General features: G+C 39.4%; 1 protein-coding gene across 1 annotated transcript in view; it reads right to left on the minus strand.

Annotated features, from left to right (window-relative positions):
* The window catches only part of CLVS1 (clavesin 1), a 210,647-nt gene that overhangs the window by 179,136 nt on the left and 13,188 nt on the right, over positions 1-18,323 (minus strand). Inside the window, exon 2 of the mRNA XM_007527478.3 lies at positions 13,960-14,588. Coding sequence (XP_007527540.2) covers positions 13,960-14,348 — 389 coding nt within the window. The 5' untranslated portion in view covers positions 14,349-14,588. The remainder of the gene's footprint in view (positions 1-13,959; positions 14,589-18,323) is intronic.

The raw sequence follows: 18,323 nt of genomic DNA on the forward strand, positions 1-18,323 counted from the left end.
GTTGCCCCTTCCTTTCCTGATTCAATCTCCTCTTTCCCTCTAAGCCACTCATGACATCATAACTACCTCCATATGTCCCTCTCCTTCTCCTTCTCTCTCTCTCTGGGTGCTGATGGAGCTGGAGTGCAGAGTCCTCTTATCTTCATCCTATCACTTCTCCCCCACTGGGAGTCTGGATCAAGGTTGTTTATGGGGAGCAGAAGGTAGGAGTTCTGGCTTCTGTAGCTGCTTCTCTGCTGAACATGGGCGTTGACAGGATGATCCATAGCCCCACCCTGTTTCTATCTTTCTGTAATTCTTCACTCTCCTCTTAAATTCTCTTTGTCCTGTTGTATAAGAGGAAGAAAGAAAAATGGCCACTGAGAACAGTGGAATCTTCATGCAGGGACTGAGCCCCAGTGATAACCCTGGTGTCAAGAAAAAAATAAAAGATGAATAAATAAAATGGGGACAGTGACACCTCCTTCACAAGTTATTTCAAGGACTGAATGAAACAATGTAGCATCTGAAGAGTTTCAGCACCTGGTGGCATTATGAGTAGCAGCATCCTCTTTTCTAGTGGAGAAAGAGCTTGGATATCATTTGAGACTGTGTCATATTTGAAATTAGGCCTGGGTACTTACTAGGTAACACTGGAAACTAAAGAGAGATAAAGGAAAGTGAAGAGAAAATGATGAGAGACAGAAAACGTGCCAAGAAAAAAACAACACATATCACTTTAAAACCTTCACAACAACATTTTGTCTCTATTTCCCTGTATGAGGTTACACTTTGCAGCATAGTAGCAGTAACTTCTGCTGCTCTATAGTACCCTTACAATAAATGGCTTTCGAGCTTGATTTACAACCTTAGTGAAGCACAGGCATTTAATCATCCCCAGCAGCTGTTTAAAGTTCTCTCGATCACTGGTGAAGAGTGATTATCTAGGAAGCATATTTAAAGGACAGAAGAGCTGCATCGTTGCAGAGCTGAGGTTCAGAGCTCAGGGACCAGAGTGTGGGGCAGGGGGAGGCTTTTTCTCAACACCATAATATCCTCTTCCTAAAGTGATCAAAAGAATCTTCTTGGCTTTTTCGTATCTGGGGGAAGCAATTAGTAGCCCCAAAGAGCCTCAAATCCATACAGTTTAACAAAGGTCTGTAGTTGGCCACACATGCATTCACAAATTCAGCTACGTCCCTAAGAAAATCTAATAGGACCACAGCAGATGGACACCCCTGTGATTTGAAAATTGCCCCTGTCCTGTGGACAGACACTGGTCTTTTAGGGAGCAGACTTACAGGTCAGACCCTCACTACAGTGGGATTTTGAGTAACTGAGAGCAAGTTCAGCATCTGCTGCTCTGTCTGGGCCACACTCTGGGAAGGAGAAAGTTATTCTTAGATCCTCAAATTCTTGAATTTCTAGCTGCCTAGGAGGGAAGACTTTTTTTTTTCTATATGAGGTAATGAATGTCATGGCTTTTAAAGTGCTGGGTTTATGAAAGTGACGATTTGCAAAAAACAGCTAGTCTAGAAAGACATATAGCCAACAAAATTGTGCTCCTAGTACTCACAGTCCCTCCTACCCACACACCTGCCATGCTCCTGCCTTTGTAATAGTGTTGCAGGGGCTGTTTGATAGCTGACGTCTCCCTGAAGAGCGGCTACTCAGACAAAGATGTCATCAGTGTCCCAGAGTGGAGACACCTCTGATTTTGTCCATTTGAACCATTTGAGAGACTGACTTCTTCTTTTTCTTCTTCTTCTTTTTTTATTCCTACCAGGGAAGCACTCAAAGGCCATTGAGCTCAGGGTACTAACAATGGTCAGACAGCAGCCAGGCCCTGGGCTAAATGGATTAGAGAGTGAATGTTGAAGAATGTCAGAGGAGGAATTTTTGTGGAGGATGAAAAAGATTTAATATTTATTTGACTGATTCACATGACAAGCCATAGACACATTCAGTGCTTGAGGAAGCTACATAAACTCATCTAAATTTAGTCTCTCATCCATCAGCGGCTTTTTAGGAGTACATAATAAAGATCACTTCTATTTTATAACATCTTTCTGCTGAATGAGAAATCATGTCTTTGGCATTTTAGAGTCTGGATTAGATAGAACGGAGAAAACAAACAAACGCCTGATTTAGAAAAGAAAGGAATGGCTAGGTATCAGGCACCTCCCCTACAAAATAGCTCACTGAATGCTCACAGCTCTATAAAGCACATGCTGTTATCACCACACAATGAGAAAAATGAACAGTAGTGAAGTTAACAGTTAAATATCTTGCCAAGGTCATGAGGTTAGTAAGTTGCAGGGTAGGGATACTGTTTGCCAATTGACTGTCTACAAGCGCTCACCTTAGTGCCAGGAACACACAGGAAAAGGCCTTCTTCCATCACCATCTTAAATTGACCTCCTACTAATAACTTATTTGTAACATATTACAAGTAATATTCAAACTTTCTTTTCTAGGCTGGGATTTATATATATATATATATATATATATATATATATATATATATATATATGTATATATATATGTATGTAAATAAATGGTGGGCCAGGTAGTGACACATTCATTAGGGCGCAGATGTCTTACCATGTGCACAGACTCACGTCAAAGGCCCTGGTCCACACCTGCAGGGAGGAAGCTTCATGAACAGTGGAGCAGTGCTGTGGGTATTGCCCTCTCTCTCTCTCTCTCTCTCTCTCCCTCCCTCCCTCCCTCCCTATTTCTCTCTGTCTCTATTGAATAAAACACTACAAGCAGTGAATTTATCTTGCAGATGCCAGACCCCAGTAATCACTCTGGTGTCAAGTAAAATAAGAGTTGTTTGGTTCCTCTGGTGTCAGATTATTAGGGCAGAGATCTGATTTTCATTTTAATCTTCAATTGTCCAGATTTCTATAAGCATGGAGTATACGGCATATGGTTGTAGGCATAAGGATGAGGCCCTTGTCAAGGACCACTTTCAAAAGAGAAGGACTGTGGCTCAAGGGTATAGCATAGGACTTACGTGCGTAAGACGGTGAGCTTGATACCCAGCACTGCATATTACAGAGTGATGTTTCAAGCCTCTTTAGGGACCTGAATGACTAGTAAAAATTTGCTTTTAGAGAGCTCTTCTTAAGGTCTGATTTAATGTTTGCAAAATTGGTTGGGCTAGAAAGATAGCTCAATTAGAAATGCCTCTGCCTTTCTATCTGAAAATGTCATTCCAGAATAGGAAAGCCTCAGCAGTAACAACAACAACAAATGACAAATGAGTTCTGGAGAAGGTGTTGAAATGCAGGTACAGATTATTTTAGTTACTTGTGACTTGTGTGACCTTGGATAGATTTTCTAACCTCTATGAACTTCAACTTCATTTCTACAAGATGTGGGTACTAACAGTGCATTAATAACCACATCACAGCCTGCCACATCATAGGCTCTTGGGAGACATTCAAAATTGTCTTTGGGGGGTGTAGTAACTTTCCTCTTCAGTTCACCTCTACTTATTCCCAAGTTCTTAACAAGTAGGAAGCTAATCATTACCAGCAGGATTCTGGGAATGTTTCTGGAGGAAGAAGAGATTGCTAATCATATTTTGAACCTTTCTCTAAAGGCCTTGAGTTTGGGTAGGACATGATGAGAAGCATAAAGTCCATTTGGCTTGCCACATCTTGCCTTAACTCACCAACATTTGCATCAACACATTAGAAACTTGTCCCTTTTCATGACACAAGTTCTCAGACTGAGAACAGTCAAATTGACTGAGGCACAGATCCCACTAGTTGTAAAAAGTATTTTGTGTGCTTGTAAAAGTCAAAGGTGAACCTCAATCAGATGACTTATTTCTAGTTTGAAGAAGCAATTCCTGGAGTTGGGTGGTAGTCCATCAGCTTAAGCCCACAAGGGGCCAAGCACAAGGACTGGCAACAGATCCCAGTTCGAGCCCCCTGCTCCCCAACTGCAGGGGAGTCACTTTATAGGCGGTGAAGCAGGTCTGCAGGTATCTATCTTTCTCTTTCCCTCTGTTTTCCCCTCCTCTCTCAACTTCTCTCTGTCCTATCCAAAAACAATGACATCATCATCAACAACAATAATAATAACCACAACAATAAAACAGTAAGGGCAAAAAAACGGGGAAAAATAGCCTCTAGGAGGAGTGGGTTTGTGGTGCAGGCACTGAGCCCCAGCAATAATGCTGGAGGCAAAAAAAAAAAAACATTTCCCTTCTATTGCCTCATATTTTAATCAGAAAAAAAAAGAAAGAAAGAAAACCTATGGACTGCTCATCTCCTACTGCCAAATCATCACACCAGCAAACTACCAGGACATTTGCCACATCAGCCTTTTGGAGGTTGCCACAGGTCAGCAATAACTGGTGATGTTTAAAGGAACTGCTGTCTCCAGCACATCCATCAGATAAATTACAACAGGCAGGGAGCAGACAAATGCCCTTCCGGTGGGCAGGGCACGACACCTGTGCCTACAGAACAGACAGATTTCCGATGGTTTTCTGTGTTATAAAGTAAATACGATGGTGTCCTTGCTTTTAGAATTGTGAAGGAAACAAGGTCAAGTACCCTAGTAACATTTGTCTTCCGATAGTTGGCTGCCTAGGGGAAATAAAGGGGGCTTGTGTGAAACATCATTCTCGCATACGGCTCACGGTCCATCAGGAGCTCACCTGCATTGAACAGCAGTCACGATTCTGTATGTTTATTGGGTACGTAAGGGTTAGATTCATTTCGATAAAGAATAATGAGTCTTCTCTATTCACTTTAAAAATATTTATTTCTTTATTCCCTTTGGTTGCCCTTGTTGTTTTATTGTTGTAGTTATTATTGTCAATGTTTTTGGATAGGACAGAGAGAAATGGAGAGAGGAGGGGAAGACAGAGATTGATAGATAGATAGACAGATGATAGATAGATAGATAGATAGATAGACCTGCAGACCAGCTTCACCACCTGTGAAGCGACATCCTTGCAGGCGAGGAGCCCGGGGCTTGAAATGGGATCCTACACTGGTCCTTGCACTTAGCGCCACCTGCGCTTAACCCATTATGCTACTCCGGACTCCCCTCTATTCACTGAAGAACCGAAGAACTTAGTCTCTCATTACTTTCCTTTTCTTATTTTTCTAAATTATTTTTTATATTTATTTATTTTCTCTTTTGTTGTCTTTGTTGTTTTTTGTTGTTGTAGTTGTTGTTGTTATTGATGTTGTCATTGTTGGATAAGTCAGAGAGAAATGGAGAGAGGAGGGGAAGGCAAAGAGGGGGAGAGAAAGATACACACCCGCTGACTTGCTTCACAGCTTGAGACTCCCCTGCAGGTGGGAGCCGTAGGCTTGAACCAGGATCCTTCCTCTGGTCCTTGTGCTTTGCAGACACATGCGCTTAACCTGCTGTGCTACCACCCAACTCCCCCTTTTCTTATTTTTTTTCCATCACTGACTTAATAATGATTTACAAGACTGTAAGATAAAAGGAGTATAATTCCATATAGTTCCCACCACCAGTGATCTGTGTCCCACCCCCTCCACAGGAAATTTCTCTATTCTTTATCCCTCTGGGATATGGACTAAAATTCTTTTTGGGATACAGAAGGTGGAAGTTCCTACTCCTGCAATTGCTTCTCTGCTATACATGGATATTGACAGGTCTATCTACATCCCCAGCCTGTTTCTCTCTTTCCCTAGTGAGGTAGGGCTCTGGAGAGGCGAGATTTCAGGGCACATTGGTGAGGTTGTCTGCCCATAGAAGTCAGGATGGAATTACAGTGGCATCTTCAACTTGGTGGTTGAAAGACAATAAGATATAAAGCAGCACAATTTGTAATAGCCAAAACCTGGAAACAACCCAGATGTCCAACAACACATGAGTGGCTGAGCAACTTGTGGTCTATATACACAATGGAATACTACTCAACTATTAAAAACGGTGACTTCACCATTTTCAGCAGATCTTGGATGGACCTTGAAAAATTCATGTTAAGTGAAATAAGTCAGAAACAGAAGAATGAATATGGGATTGTCTCACTCTCAGCCAGAAGTTGAAAAACAAGATCAGATGAGAAAACACAAGTAGAACCTGAACTGGAATTGGCATATTGCACCAAAGTAAAAGACTCTGGTGGGTTGGGAGGAGAATACAGGTCCAAAAAGGATGACAGAGGACCTAGTGGGGGTTATATTGTTATATGGAAAACTGGGAAATGCTATGCATGTACAAACTATTGTATTTACTGTCGAATGTTAAGCATTAATTCCCCCAATAAAGAAAATATATATATATATATATATATCAGAAAAAATGTTTAATAAACAGTGACCAAAGAGTAGGAATAGAGCAGGTGGAAAGAAACTAGGAAGTCTATTTTAAGTATGCTCCTAAGAGCCCATAACTTTAGTAATTTTTGCCTGAGCTTGCTAGCTAACATGTAGATAGAATAAAAATCTGGTCTGGGAAGATGGTGTCAGAGGTGAGAGTAAGGCTAAAACATTAGATTAGGAAAGAGAGTAGTCCCCAAATTTGAAGGCAGTATGTAAATACAACTAACTATTAACACTGTCAGTCTGACCTAGGGCCCATATCTATTCATATGGAGCCTGTGTAACCTTCAAGTCTCTATCAGTCTGAGCTAACAGTCCATGGTCACAGCTGAGAACATTTTAGGATGCTCTCATTTCAGGAACAGTCTTTCTCGAGGAGTCCAGGCAATAAAAGCCACATAGTAGACCACAATACTATCCATTAGTGCTATGTATAGACTATGTATAGACTGTGCAAGGACCCAGGTCCAAGCCCCTGTTCCATACCTGCAGGTAAGTTTTGTGAGAGATAAAGCATTGTTGCAGGTGTCTCTCTGCCTCTCTCCCTCTCTGTCTCCTCCTTCCTCTCAATTTCTGGCTGTAAATAAATAAAGATAATAAAAAATAAATAGTATCAAAAATCAAAACACTTAGCAATCAAGTGAAATAATACTGTCAAAACATTTTTAAATCTAATTCTCTGTAAAAAAAATATAGGTGAACAAAGTATCAAAAATGAAAAGATGGCAAGATAAGAATTAATAATTTGGGGGAGTCAGGCACATCAGGTTAAGCGCAGGCGGCGCAAAGCGCAAGGACCAGTGTAAGGATCCGGGTTCAAGCCCGGCTCCCTACCTGCAGGGGAGTCATTTCACAAGCGGTGAAGCAGATTTGCAGGTGTCTGTCTTTCTCTCCGCCTCTGTCTTCCCTCCTCTCTCAATTTCTCTCTGTCCTATCCAACAACAATGACATCAACAATAATAACTACAACAACAAGGGCAACAAAAGGGAATAAATAAATAAATATTTTTTTTAAAGAATTAATGATTTTGGAGGCAGCAGGTGACTCATCTGGTAGACCATACATGCTGCCAGATACCAGAATTGAGGTGTGAGCTGCAGGCCACCACATGGGAGCAACTATAAGAGTGAAGCTTCATGAGTGGCAAAATACTGCGCAGTGTCTTTCTCTGCCTATCTGTCTGTCTGCCTGTGTCTCTCTGAACCTCTCTTGGGCCATATATGGCTCACAACATTATTTAATCTGGCCCTGTCAAAGCAACCACAGATGGGACTCAAAATTCAATACACATAGGAGCTTTTATCATAGCAACATTAAGTGTTAACTTTTAACTTCATCACTTTATATGGCCCGTGAAATATGTTATAGATATCTAGATGACCCTTGGCAGAAGAAAGGTTTCCCACCTCCAATCTAAAAGAAAGAAAGAAAAAAAAAAAAAAAGGCTTCCGAGAGTGGTTGAGTATTAAAGGCACTGAGGCTTAGAAATAATCCTAGTAGGCTGGGAGTATGGATTGACCTGTCAACACCCATGTTCAATGGGGAAGCAATTACAGAAGCCAGACCTTCTACCTTCTGCATCCCACAATGATCTTGGGTCCATATTCCCAGAGGGATAAAGAATAGGAAAGCTCTCAGAGGAGGGGATGGGATATGGAGTTCTGGTGGTGGGAATTGTGCAAAGCTATAAAACAATTTTTTTAATTAATAATTTTCCCTTGTGCCTCAGTCTCTCAGCACAGCACTACTCCTGCCAACCAGATTTCCCATGGGAAGTACCCTAAGGTGACATCTAACTGTTTACACCATTAATGGTGTGATTGTCAGCACAATACTGTAGCTCCATAGACAGCTTCATGGAATCACACATTTCTCAAACATTTCCATGCTCATTTTCTGATCTAATGCTCACTACCACTTGGGCAGTTTCAGTATCATTCAGCCAAAGATGACGCAAGCGGAGAAGATAACTTTGTAGTCAAGGACCACAGTGACTCAGCAATGACAAACTTAGACACAGGGCTTCCAAACACAAACTCATTTCAAAAACCTCTGGAACCAATTGCTGAGGCCCTGAGTGCACAGATACTTATGTTTTGAACCACCCATGGAGATGCTCAACAGCTGAAAGTCAATTTCATGGTGGTAGATGAGTGTGTAGGGGAGCAGTAAGAGACCGAGATTTGGGGAGCGATTCTCAGAGGGACAAAGTTAGAATTTGGAGCTCCTTAGTTCGTAATGTGTGTGATGATACTTCTCGGCCTTCTTTATGTGTGCTGTGACAAGCATAAAGACTATCTTCATAGTTCCAAAATCCTCAGGAGAGTTGGAGTCCACTTTGAGAACCCCAAATGAGAAGTCTAGAAACATCCTAATACTGCCAACCACACACACACACACACACACACAGAGAGAGAGAGAGAGAGAGAGAGAGAGAGAGAGCAGGTGCTATATTGCCTCACCACTCACTTTTTTTTTTTTTTTTTTACCAGAGCACTCTTCGTCTCTGGCTTATGGTGGTGCCATAGATTGAACCTGGAGCTTTGGAGCCTCAGTCATGAGAGTTTCTTTGCATCACCATTATGCTATCTCCCCTGCCCACAAAATTATAAAAATTATAAGCATTCAGGACTACTGTTCCACCCCCATAAAGGTGTGCATAAGTCATCAACACCACCACCTTCCCCCCAACACACAGATACACACACACACACACACACACACACACACACACACACACACACACACACAGCATAACCACCATAGTTCTCACAACATCTAAAGATGGTTTGGTTATTTACAATATTTATTTTTTTGGAAGTTCATTTGCTCCCATTATCTATATTCTACAGATGAGCAAAACCATGCAGTAGTTGTCTTTAATCTCTTATTTCACTTAGCATGTTCACTTCCCAAATGATACAATTATTATTATTTTTAGTGACCCTTCATACTTTTTTATTGTTGGACAAATCTTTCTCATGGTTGGTCTTTTTTTTTTTTTTTCTCTTTGCCTCCAGGGTTATCTTTGGGGCTAGGTGCCTACACCATGAATCCAGTGCTCCTGGAGGTCATTTTTCCCATTTTTGCCCTTGTTGTTGCCATTATTGTTAATGTTGCCATTGATGTGGTTGTTGTTGGATAGGACAGGGAGAAATTGAGAGAGAAGAGGAGACAGAGAGAGGGAGAGAAAGACACCTGCAGACCTGTGTCACCGCTTGTGAAGTGACTCCTCCCTGCAGGATCCTTACTGCAGTCCTTGCGCTTCATGGCATGTGCACTTAACCCACTGTGCTACCACCCGACCCCCCCCCCCCATTATCTTTTTTTTTATTGTGAAGATCCAACAGTTTATTGATGGACTAACAATTCCTTAGGTCTCCACTGCACACCAAGCTGCTGAGCTGAAATGTAAATTTGACCTTCCCCCAAAATACCCCTTTAATTTTATGAATGAATATGTGGGTCCGGAGTTAATCTGATTCATTTAGATTCACTCTGGCAACTTTAGACAACACAGAAGTCAGACAACTTTCTGCTGAGCATTAGCCTCTCAAGGTGGATGGACATCAGTGCTTCTGTGCCTCAGTTTATATGCCTGAGCCAAAGAGATAGAGCATACACCCTTTTGGAGGAAGACAATGTTTTCCACTGCTCACTGCTCTGTGTGTCTGTTTCTGGTGTCTGGGTCTAGGTGAATGACATTTGCATATGTTTCATAAATATTAATCACCATTTTAATCTCAATAAGCCTTTCATAGGGAACACACAGATCACTTCCTCATTATCACAGTTCCTCAATAACAGAGCATTAATAGTTCTGCAAAGCTGTCTGAATGCTTCCATGTCTTTCAGGCCCCATTTTGGCTGGGGCTGTGTGAAAGGAGGTATGTTTGGGATGAAAATAAACACATGCTTATGACACACCTGTGACCAGATCACTCACTGTCCCCCTCTCATGTTCAACTGTTCTCCTGTCTTTATTTTTCATTTATTTGCCATCTGTGTTCTGTTACATGTGAAGTGGGAAATGTTATATGAGTGATAATACTAGAAGCTGGTATATATTGGGTGCTTACTATGTGTCAGATAAAGAGTTGTGTTCTTTAGACACTTTTATTCAGTTTTCCAAACCACATTATAAATAGGCATCATCACAGTCCCCACCTTGCAAGGTAGAAAACAGGTTCAGAGAGGTTGCTGTTATAGACCCCATAATCATTAAATCACATGACAGAACCTCAGTTTAAATGGAAATTTCTTTTATTCAATCTCTGCTGTTGGTGGGACTGTTTTATCATTCACTTCCTGTTAATACTCAAATTATTTGGAACAAATAGTGTTGTGTTTTAGAGTTTAAAATATAATTGTCACACCCAGTAGAGTACACGTATTGCCTTGTACAAAGACCCAGGTTCAAGCCACTGATTCTCACCCTCGAGGGGAAAGCTTAGCAACTGAGTGGAACAGAGCAGCATGTGTCTCTTCTTCCCAGTATTTCTATCTCTATCTATCTCTTGCCCTCTATCAGAAAGAGAAAAAATAATTAAATTCCTCAAATAGACTGAGCCATGAGGGAGCCAGAAGGAAAAGAAAAAGACACGGGGGTGGGGGGGAGGAGGGAAGAAGAGAGGAAGGGAAAGAGGAAGTTTACTTCAAAAAGCCTAGTGAATGAGAAGCCTATAAAGTGCATTTTCAAATCCCTCCCCATCCATAGAGCCAGACTAAGTGGGCTTCACTTCATGAGTCATTAGAGATTAGAGTTGGGAGATATCTCAGGGATTATCTGGCTCAAACTCCTTATTTCACACATGAGGAAATTGAGAAACAGAGAAGTGAAGTAGCTCGTTCAAGGTTATCATAATCATAAATACTGAAGTTACTCCTTCAGAGACTTATTTCTCCTTACTCCAGAACTGCACATTTGAGACTCTACTAACCCTCTCATTATCTTATAACACTAATGCAAAATAAGATATTTTTCTATGATTTCCTTCCTTCTGTGTGAATTACCATTAGCATTCTACAAATTCTGTTTTAGCAGATAAAGCGTTCTAGAAGATTTCTTTTTTTTTTTAACTTAAATGTTTTTATTATATTTGTTTATTGGATAAAGACAGTCAGAAATCAAGAGGATTAGCATTCTACAAATTCTGTTTTAGCAGATAAAGAGTTCTAGAAGATTTCTTCTTTTTTTAACTTAAATGTTTTTATTATATTTGTTTATTGGATAAAGACAGTCAGAAATCAAGAGGGGGGTGATAAAGAGGGAGAAAGACACCTGTAGCACTGTTTCACCACTCACAAAGTTTTCCCCCTGCAGGTGAAGACTGGGGCCTCAAACCTGGGTCCTTGCTCATTATAACATGTGCACTCAACCAGGTGCACGGCTACCCAGCCCCAGAGTTCCAGAACATTCCTACCAACTAAGGGCAAATAAAATCAGCATGATTGATCTCCAGAATCATTAACATGTTCTTGTTTCAAAATCCAAAATATTAATGTACCTACTATTATTGAGAGGATAGCTGTTCCCCTAGTTTAAGACCAAATGTCCAGTGTTATTGGTCAGAGTGTCACAAAAATCATCTTATGGAAGATGAACACTAGCTGTTTAGACTTTCACACTATTGTTAAAGTGGTTTCACAAAGAATTCTTGGTAGGAAGGGACCTAGTGTTTTCATGATTGCCTTCAGTGTCTCAGACAAGATCTGCCTACTCACTTAATGGAAAGCATTGTATTAGAGACACATTATTAACATTTATGAATATAGCAGGTCTGTGGAAAGACAGTCCAGATCAAAATGAACACCTGACCGTGTTCTTAATGAGTGTTATTAAAACACACAAATACCTCTTAAGGGTGAGGCTGCCCTATTTCAATGTATCAGCCAAAAAAATAGTGAATTTTCTCTAAGTTGTTTCTCATTACCATTTTAAAGAGGAGGCATAATAATACAGGTTGGTAGAGGGGTCATATTTATATTCTTCTTGATTATTTCAGGAATATTTTTATGTTTTTAAAGTAAAATATCTGTCTCCGCAAATAACAAATATTTAAGGTGAGAGGGAGAGAGCCTCATGCCTGAGGCTCCCAGGTCTCTGGCTCAATCTCTCATATCACCATAAGCCACAGCTGAACAGTGCACTGGTTAAACAAAAACTTAAGGTGACACCTTGATGAAAGCTCAAGTCACAGAAACTGATTGTGCATTCTTTATCATTAAGCATTTATTGTGTACTGTGCCAAAGAAAATGAAAAAAAAAAATAGTCTCTCTTCTTTGAGAAACTTTTCAGTATAGGGGAAAAGGAATAGAAAGATCACACAGGCAGAAAGAAGGAAATAGCATAGCAAAGAGATATTCGTTGAGCCTTTGAGATCCCAGGTTCAGTTTCTGACACCATCATAAACAAGAGTGAGAAATGCTCTGTTAAACAACAACAACAACAACAAAATCCAAGTAAGCATTCATCTCCAATAAATCAAGTAAATACAACAGCCACTCAAGCCAGAGTACATTAAGGTTCAACTGCCATCCATATTTTACTAACTTGTGATATTGAGTGAGTCATTTGACTTCTTAAAGCCCACTTAGCCAAATGCAAAATAAGTATAATAATAATACTATCATGCAATGTTCTTAAATAGATTAAATGAAAACAAACAAAGAAAGAAAGAAACTCAAGCAGAGTATTCCATAAGTATTCACAAGTGCTAAAGACGGTGACAGTAGTTCTCCAACTCCTACTGAGCATAAATTAGGAAGGTCAACTCTCTCAAATAGAGTTAAGGTGTAAGATAAAATCCACTCTCAATAAAGCACTATAAAATAGGTGTAAAACAATGGATAGATAGTTGGAAATTGTTCCCAGTAAGTCTTACTCTTCCAATGATCTAGACCAGAGAATGTAATGAACAGCAGAACATGAAACAAAGCAGGTGATGAAGAAGGTAGATCATAAAGGAGCTTACCTGACATGACCTTGCAAACCACTGGAGAATTTTATGTTTTACTTAACTGATTTAACAATCTTGGGTACATGTTGGGTTTTTCTTTTTCTTTCTTATTTGAGAGAGAGAGAGAAACTACAGCACCAAAGTTTCCTTCACTATGGTGGGAGCTCGGATCAAACCCAGGTCACATACATGGGAAGAATTTGTCTTTATAAGACATTTATGTAGGAAAAAAAAAAAGCCTTGCAAGAATTTGGGAAGAAGGTCTGGCACTAAGATAAAATACTGAGCATTCAAGTTATGGAGAAGATCTAAGGATTTATTTTATGTGTTGTAAACTATCTACTGAGTATCTCTGATGCTATTAAAGATAAAAATAGTAAATCTAGAAGGTTGGGATCTTCTAGAAAACCACCTTTCAGTTTTTTTTTAATAACCGACTTACTTTGAGGATTAGCATACTGACTCTTAAAGTCTATTCTGATACTAACACTGTAAATAAGTTGTCCCAAAACCCTCACTGTGAATCTGGAATTACATTTTGATGACCATAAGACTGTGTTCTTTCTACTTCATTTGTGAGCACATGAAATGTATTTTTAAAAATAAAATTTATAAAGCCATACATCCCCAAACATGCAGTGATTACACTATGAAAAAGAAAAGCCAAGTAAAGACGCTATCTACATTTACCTACTCTGATCCCAATTGGCTGCAAACAGCAGAAGGATCTTCCTGCCATAATGATCTCGGTTTTCCAGCACTCCAGGAAACCCATCAATGAGAGCCCTCTTAATACCAGGGTCATCCGCTTTGAAGTTTTTGAACATGTCCAGGTTTAGCTGGCGGTACTGGAAGTACTGAGCCAGGAGTCTGAAGGCATCTGCTTGGTGAAACTTCCTGGCTCTTAGAAACCTCAGGATGAAGGCATCGTCTGTGCGTAGAAAACCAATGTCAGGCCTGGTGATGATCATATCCCTGACTTGCTGAATATCCTGATGTAAAACATCTGGGTTTTCATTCAGTTCCAGGCGAGCTTTTTCTATAGTCTCTGGACTGAATCCAGCCTGTAAATGGGTCATCGTGGCCAAATTTTGTTTCCAAAGTGCTTACTTTCTGATATTTGGGGAGAAAAGAGACTGGTCCCATTCACTTGATGATTCTCTGGAATTGTGGTCCATTCAACATGCTTTTGACTATGAAATTGCTGCTGCAACAGACAAGTAGAGGATATTCTTCCTGCTCTTGAAAAGCAGTAGGACATTCAGGTCCTATGTGGTTGTAGCCATCCAAAAGACAAGCAGGGCTGGGGCCATTGCAAACTGAAAACAAATGCACACAGAGATACAAAGGTCAGTGAAAATTAATAGAAACTCAGGAAAGTAAACTTTTCCATTTTTAGATTAGATCATGTCCAAAGAATAAAGGATAAATCACTGTTAAAATGGAATATTTAGGTAACTTGAATGTATAATGTGCAAGTATTAGAAATCTGTTTTTTTTAAATCACAGTGACTACTCAAAATGATAGTACACAGTCTGATTAATAACAGAATATCCTTTTATTAATTACCCTAATAAATAACAAGATACTTTACTATTACAGCAAGCTTTATAGCTATTCGTAGACCCAGCTATGGCAGATATATAATGGCTGCTATACAGTTTATTGCCTTTTCATTAGCCTCTTCCCTTAAATGGAATTATCTTTCACAGATGTGCTTTCTCCCTGTTTTTTATAGGAAATCATTTACATCTTAACAATAAATAGGGACTGTTGAAGGTTATCCTCTTTTACTCCGTAGTTACCTAATTACTCAAAACTGAACTAAATACAGTGGTATGGTTGGAACAAGCATTTAAGGCAGGAAACTTGACTATCAATAATAAAATTCATCAGAGATACCCAGAAGTAGTAATAGGTGGAGGGCTGAGTTAAAAAGGAAGTGAAAGCAAGACTGTTGAAAAAATGGGGATATATATGTAGGTAGATAGTTACAGAATCAGCCCATGTGGGTGGCTTTGGGAGAACTATTATAGTTCACAGTGGAGAGGATGGGGACACAGAATTCTGGTGATGGGAACCATATGGAATTATATCCCTATTACCTTACAATTTTTTAATCAATATTAAATCACTACTAATAAAAAATAATAAAATTCATCACCAAAGAGCAAGAATAAAGAGCGAACATTTACAACTAGTTTTTATTATTTATCTTTGGCACCCTCCTGCAGGGTGGGCAAATGAAGTTGAAACTTTTGGTTGCCTTCTTACCTAACCCAGTGTCCATACAGGTTTTAAAAAAGTCACTGCATCTTATATGAATAGTTTATTTGTTGTCCTGAGATATTATTTCTCTTATGACTGATTATTTTAATATCCTCAGATTGTAACATCTCCACCTAAAGGGTATATAGAAAAATACACGTATCCTTTACATTTTCTCATGCTAAATATTAATATTTCAATTTTCTCAAACAGCCACTTGTTCTAGTCCAGAATTTTCAAAATTCAGAAGTTAGCCAAGGTGGAAGTGACCTTCGCAGCATACATTTTCCCCCTTAGTTTCCTCAATCAACAACATTGCAATAAAAGAGTATTCACTTCCAACAACCTAAATATTATTGGCAATGTTTTATCAAATAAAATGATTTAAAAGATAGAATGATTCTTTTTTTTCTTCTTCATTTTTTTGTCATCTTCTTTTTCTCTTTTTCATCACTGGACTTTTACCACAACTTTGTCAGAGAGGCAGAGACTAAGATATGTCAGTGTCAAAGCTTCCTTTAGTGAGATAGGAGCTGAACTTAAACCTGAGTCATGCCCATGACAAAGCAAGTGAGCATTCCTGCCAGCTCCAGAACTATTGGTCTTTTTTTTCCCTTTTCCTTTCTTTTTTTGATTGATGGGGTTAATGCTTTATAGTGTAGTTATTAATACATGCATAAAATTTCATTATGTACCAAAACCCCAAAGTTTGCTTCCTCCCTTTCTTCCCCACCATCCCCTCCCCTTCCCAGAGTCCTTTGCTTTAGTGCAATATACTGTGTCCAATTTAGGTTTCACTATGACTAGTAGTCATTTCTTCTTAAGAGAGACCAGATATCCATAAGACTCCATAACACCCAACCAAAAAGATATGTGAACAGCTATGTTCATAGCAGCACAATTTGTAATAGCTAAAACCAGGAAGCAAACCAAGTGCCCAACAACAGAGGAGTGACTGAGAAAGCTGTGGTATATTTACACAATGGAATACTATGCAGCCATTAAGAACAATGAACCCACCTTCTCTGACCCATCTTGGATGGAGCTAGAAGGAATTATGTTAAGTGAGATAAGTCAGAAAGACAAAGATGAGTATGGGATCATCCCACTCATAAATGAAAGTTGAGAAAGAACAGAAAAGGAAACTCAAAGCAGAATCTGACTGAGTTTGAATTTGGGAACCAAAGTAAAAATCTCTGGGTGGAGGGTGAAGGTAGATGTTCAGCTTCACTGGATGGGGGTAGGGGATGGCATATAGGGGGGGGGGACAGAGACACCTTTGGGAATGGTGTTAATACAAACTCCAATATATATATATATGAGAGACAAGAAATTCACACATTTCTTCTTTATAATACTTTCCTATTATGGGGAATAGGAAGGACAGTCCAAGTAGCTAATATATTCAAGATAAAAAAATAATAAAAATAATTTTTAGAATACTGATTTTAAAACATGTTTTAAATGATTTAATTCAGTTATATATGAAAAAAATAAATAATGAGGGAGGGAGATTGCTCCATGTTATAGCACAGGACTTAAATGCCCAAAGCCCCAGAAGATCCCAGGTTCAATCACCAGTACTGTTAGGTGCCAGAGCTGAGCACACTCCTGGAGTCTCTCTCTCTCTCTCTCCCATAAAATAAATAAATATTTAAAAATAAAACAAAGTATTGTTTTTCTCTAATTCTTATAGACCTAAAACAATAAAGGAAAGATAGTGCTGAGAACCAAACCCAGGATGGGAAGAAATGTCAAACTTCATCCAGCTCAAAGTCATGCTGGCTGAGTGCTTCCGTAGCCTCACCATACATACATCATGCATTTCTCTTGTTCAACATCTCTCTTGGCAATTCATTCCCACTCCCACTGCAATTAGCTCTGTCTGCTCTCACTTATCAACAGTGAATTATCTCATAACTTACAACCCAAATTTAGTAATAGGGGAACTAATAATAACACCACCAGAACAACAAAAACTTTGCAAGTCTGGTTGGCATCACACTAACATCTGGAACCTGGTGGCTGAAAAGAGAGTTAACATACAAAGCCAAACAAATTGTTGAACAATCATGGACCTAACGGCTGGAATAGTGCAGATGAAGTATTGGGGGGTCCTCCATTTTGTAGATAGCTAGTCAGCATATTTTAGTTATATGTCAAAGGGCCTGTAGCTATACTAGTTTGGTTTTTTTTTCTCTGAGCTTGAAATGTGAAATGCAGGTGGATCCAAGTTATTGTCTGGGGAGGTGATGTCACAATGACCTTGGGTCCATAATCCCAGAGGGATAAAGAATAGGGAAGCTATCAGGGGAGGGGATGGGATACAAAGATCTGGTAGTGGGAATTATGTGGAGTTGTACCCCTCTTATCCTATGGTTTTGTTAATATCTCCTTTTTTAAATAAATAAATCTAAAAAAATACTTTGCATGTTCAAACTGATGATCATAGTATTAGTGAATGACCTTTTTGTGGCCCAGTAGACAAAATTCTATATCTATAGGAATTGACCTCCAGCAGTTTTGATACTGCTAACTTCATCCTTCCTAAAAATCTCTCTCCAATTCCCCTAATCTTTTCTATGATTTCAGACACCTTGATTTTTCTCTTAGCCTTCTATTTCTAGTCAATTTTTCTTGTTCTAAACTTACCACTTTATTGTAGTGTTTTCAGTACTTTGCTCCATGATTTGACCATCTACATGTGGTGTTTTCCCTCCTTGACTCTTTTTTAAGTCTCATCTACATAGCTAGCTCCTACACAATACCTCCACTTAGATACACC

The sequence above is a fragment of the Erinaceus europaeus genome, chromosome 1 (genome assembly GCF_950295315.1).
Source record: "Erinaceus europaeus chromosome 1, mEriEur2.1, whole genome shotgun sequence".
Classification (NCBI taxonomy): domain Eukaryota; kingdom Metazoa; phylum Chordata; class Mammalia; order Eulipotyphla; family Erinaceidae; genus Erinaceus; species Erinaceus europaeus.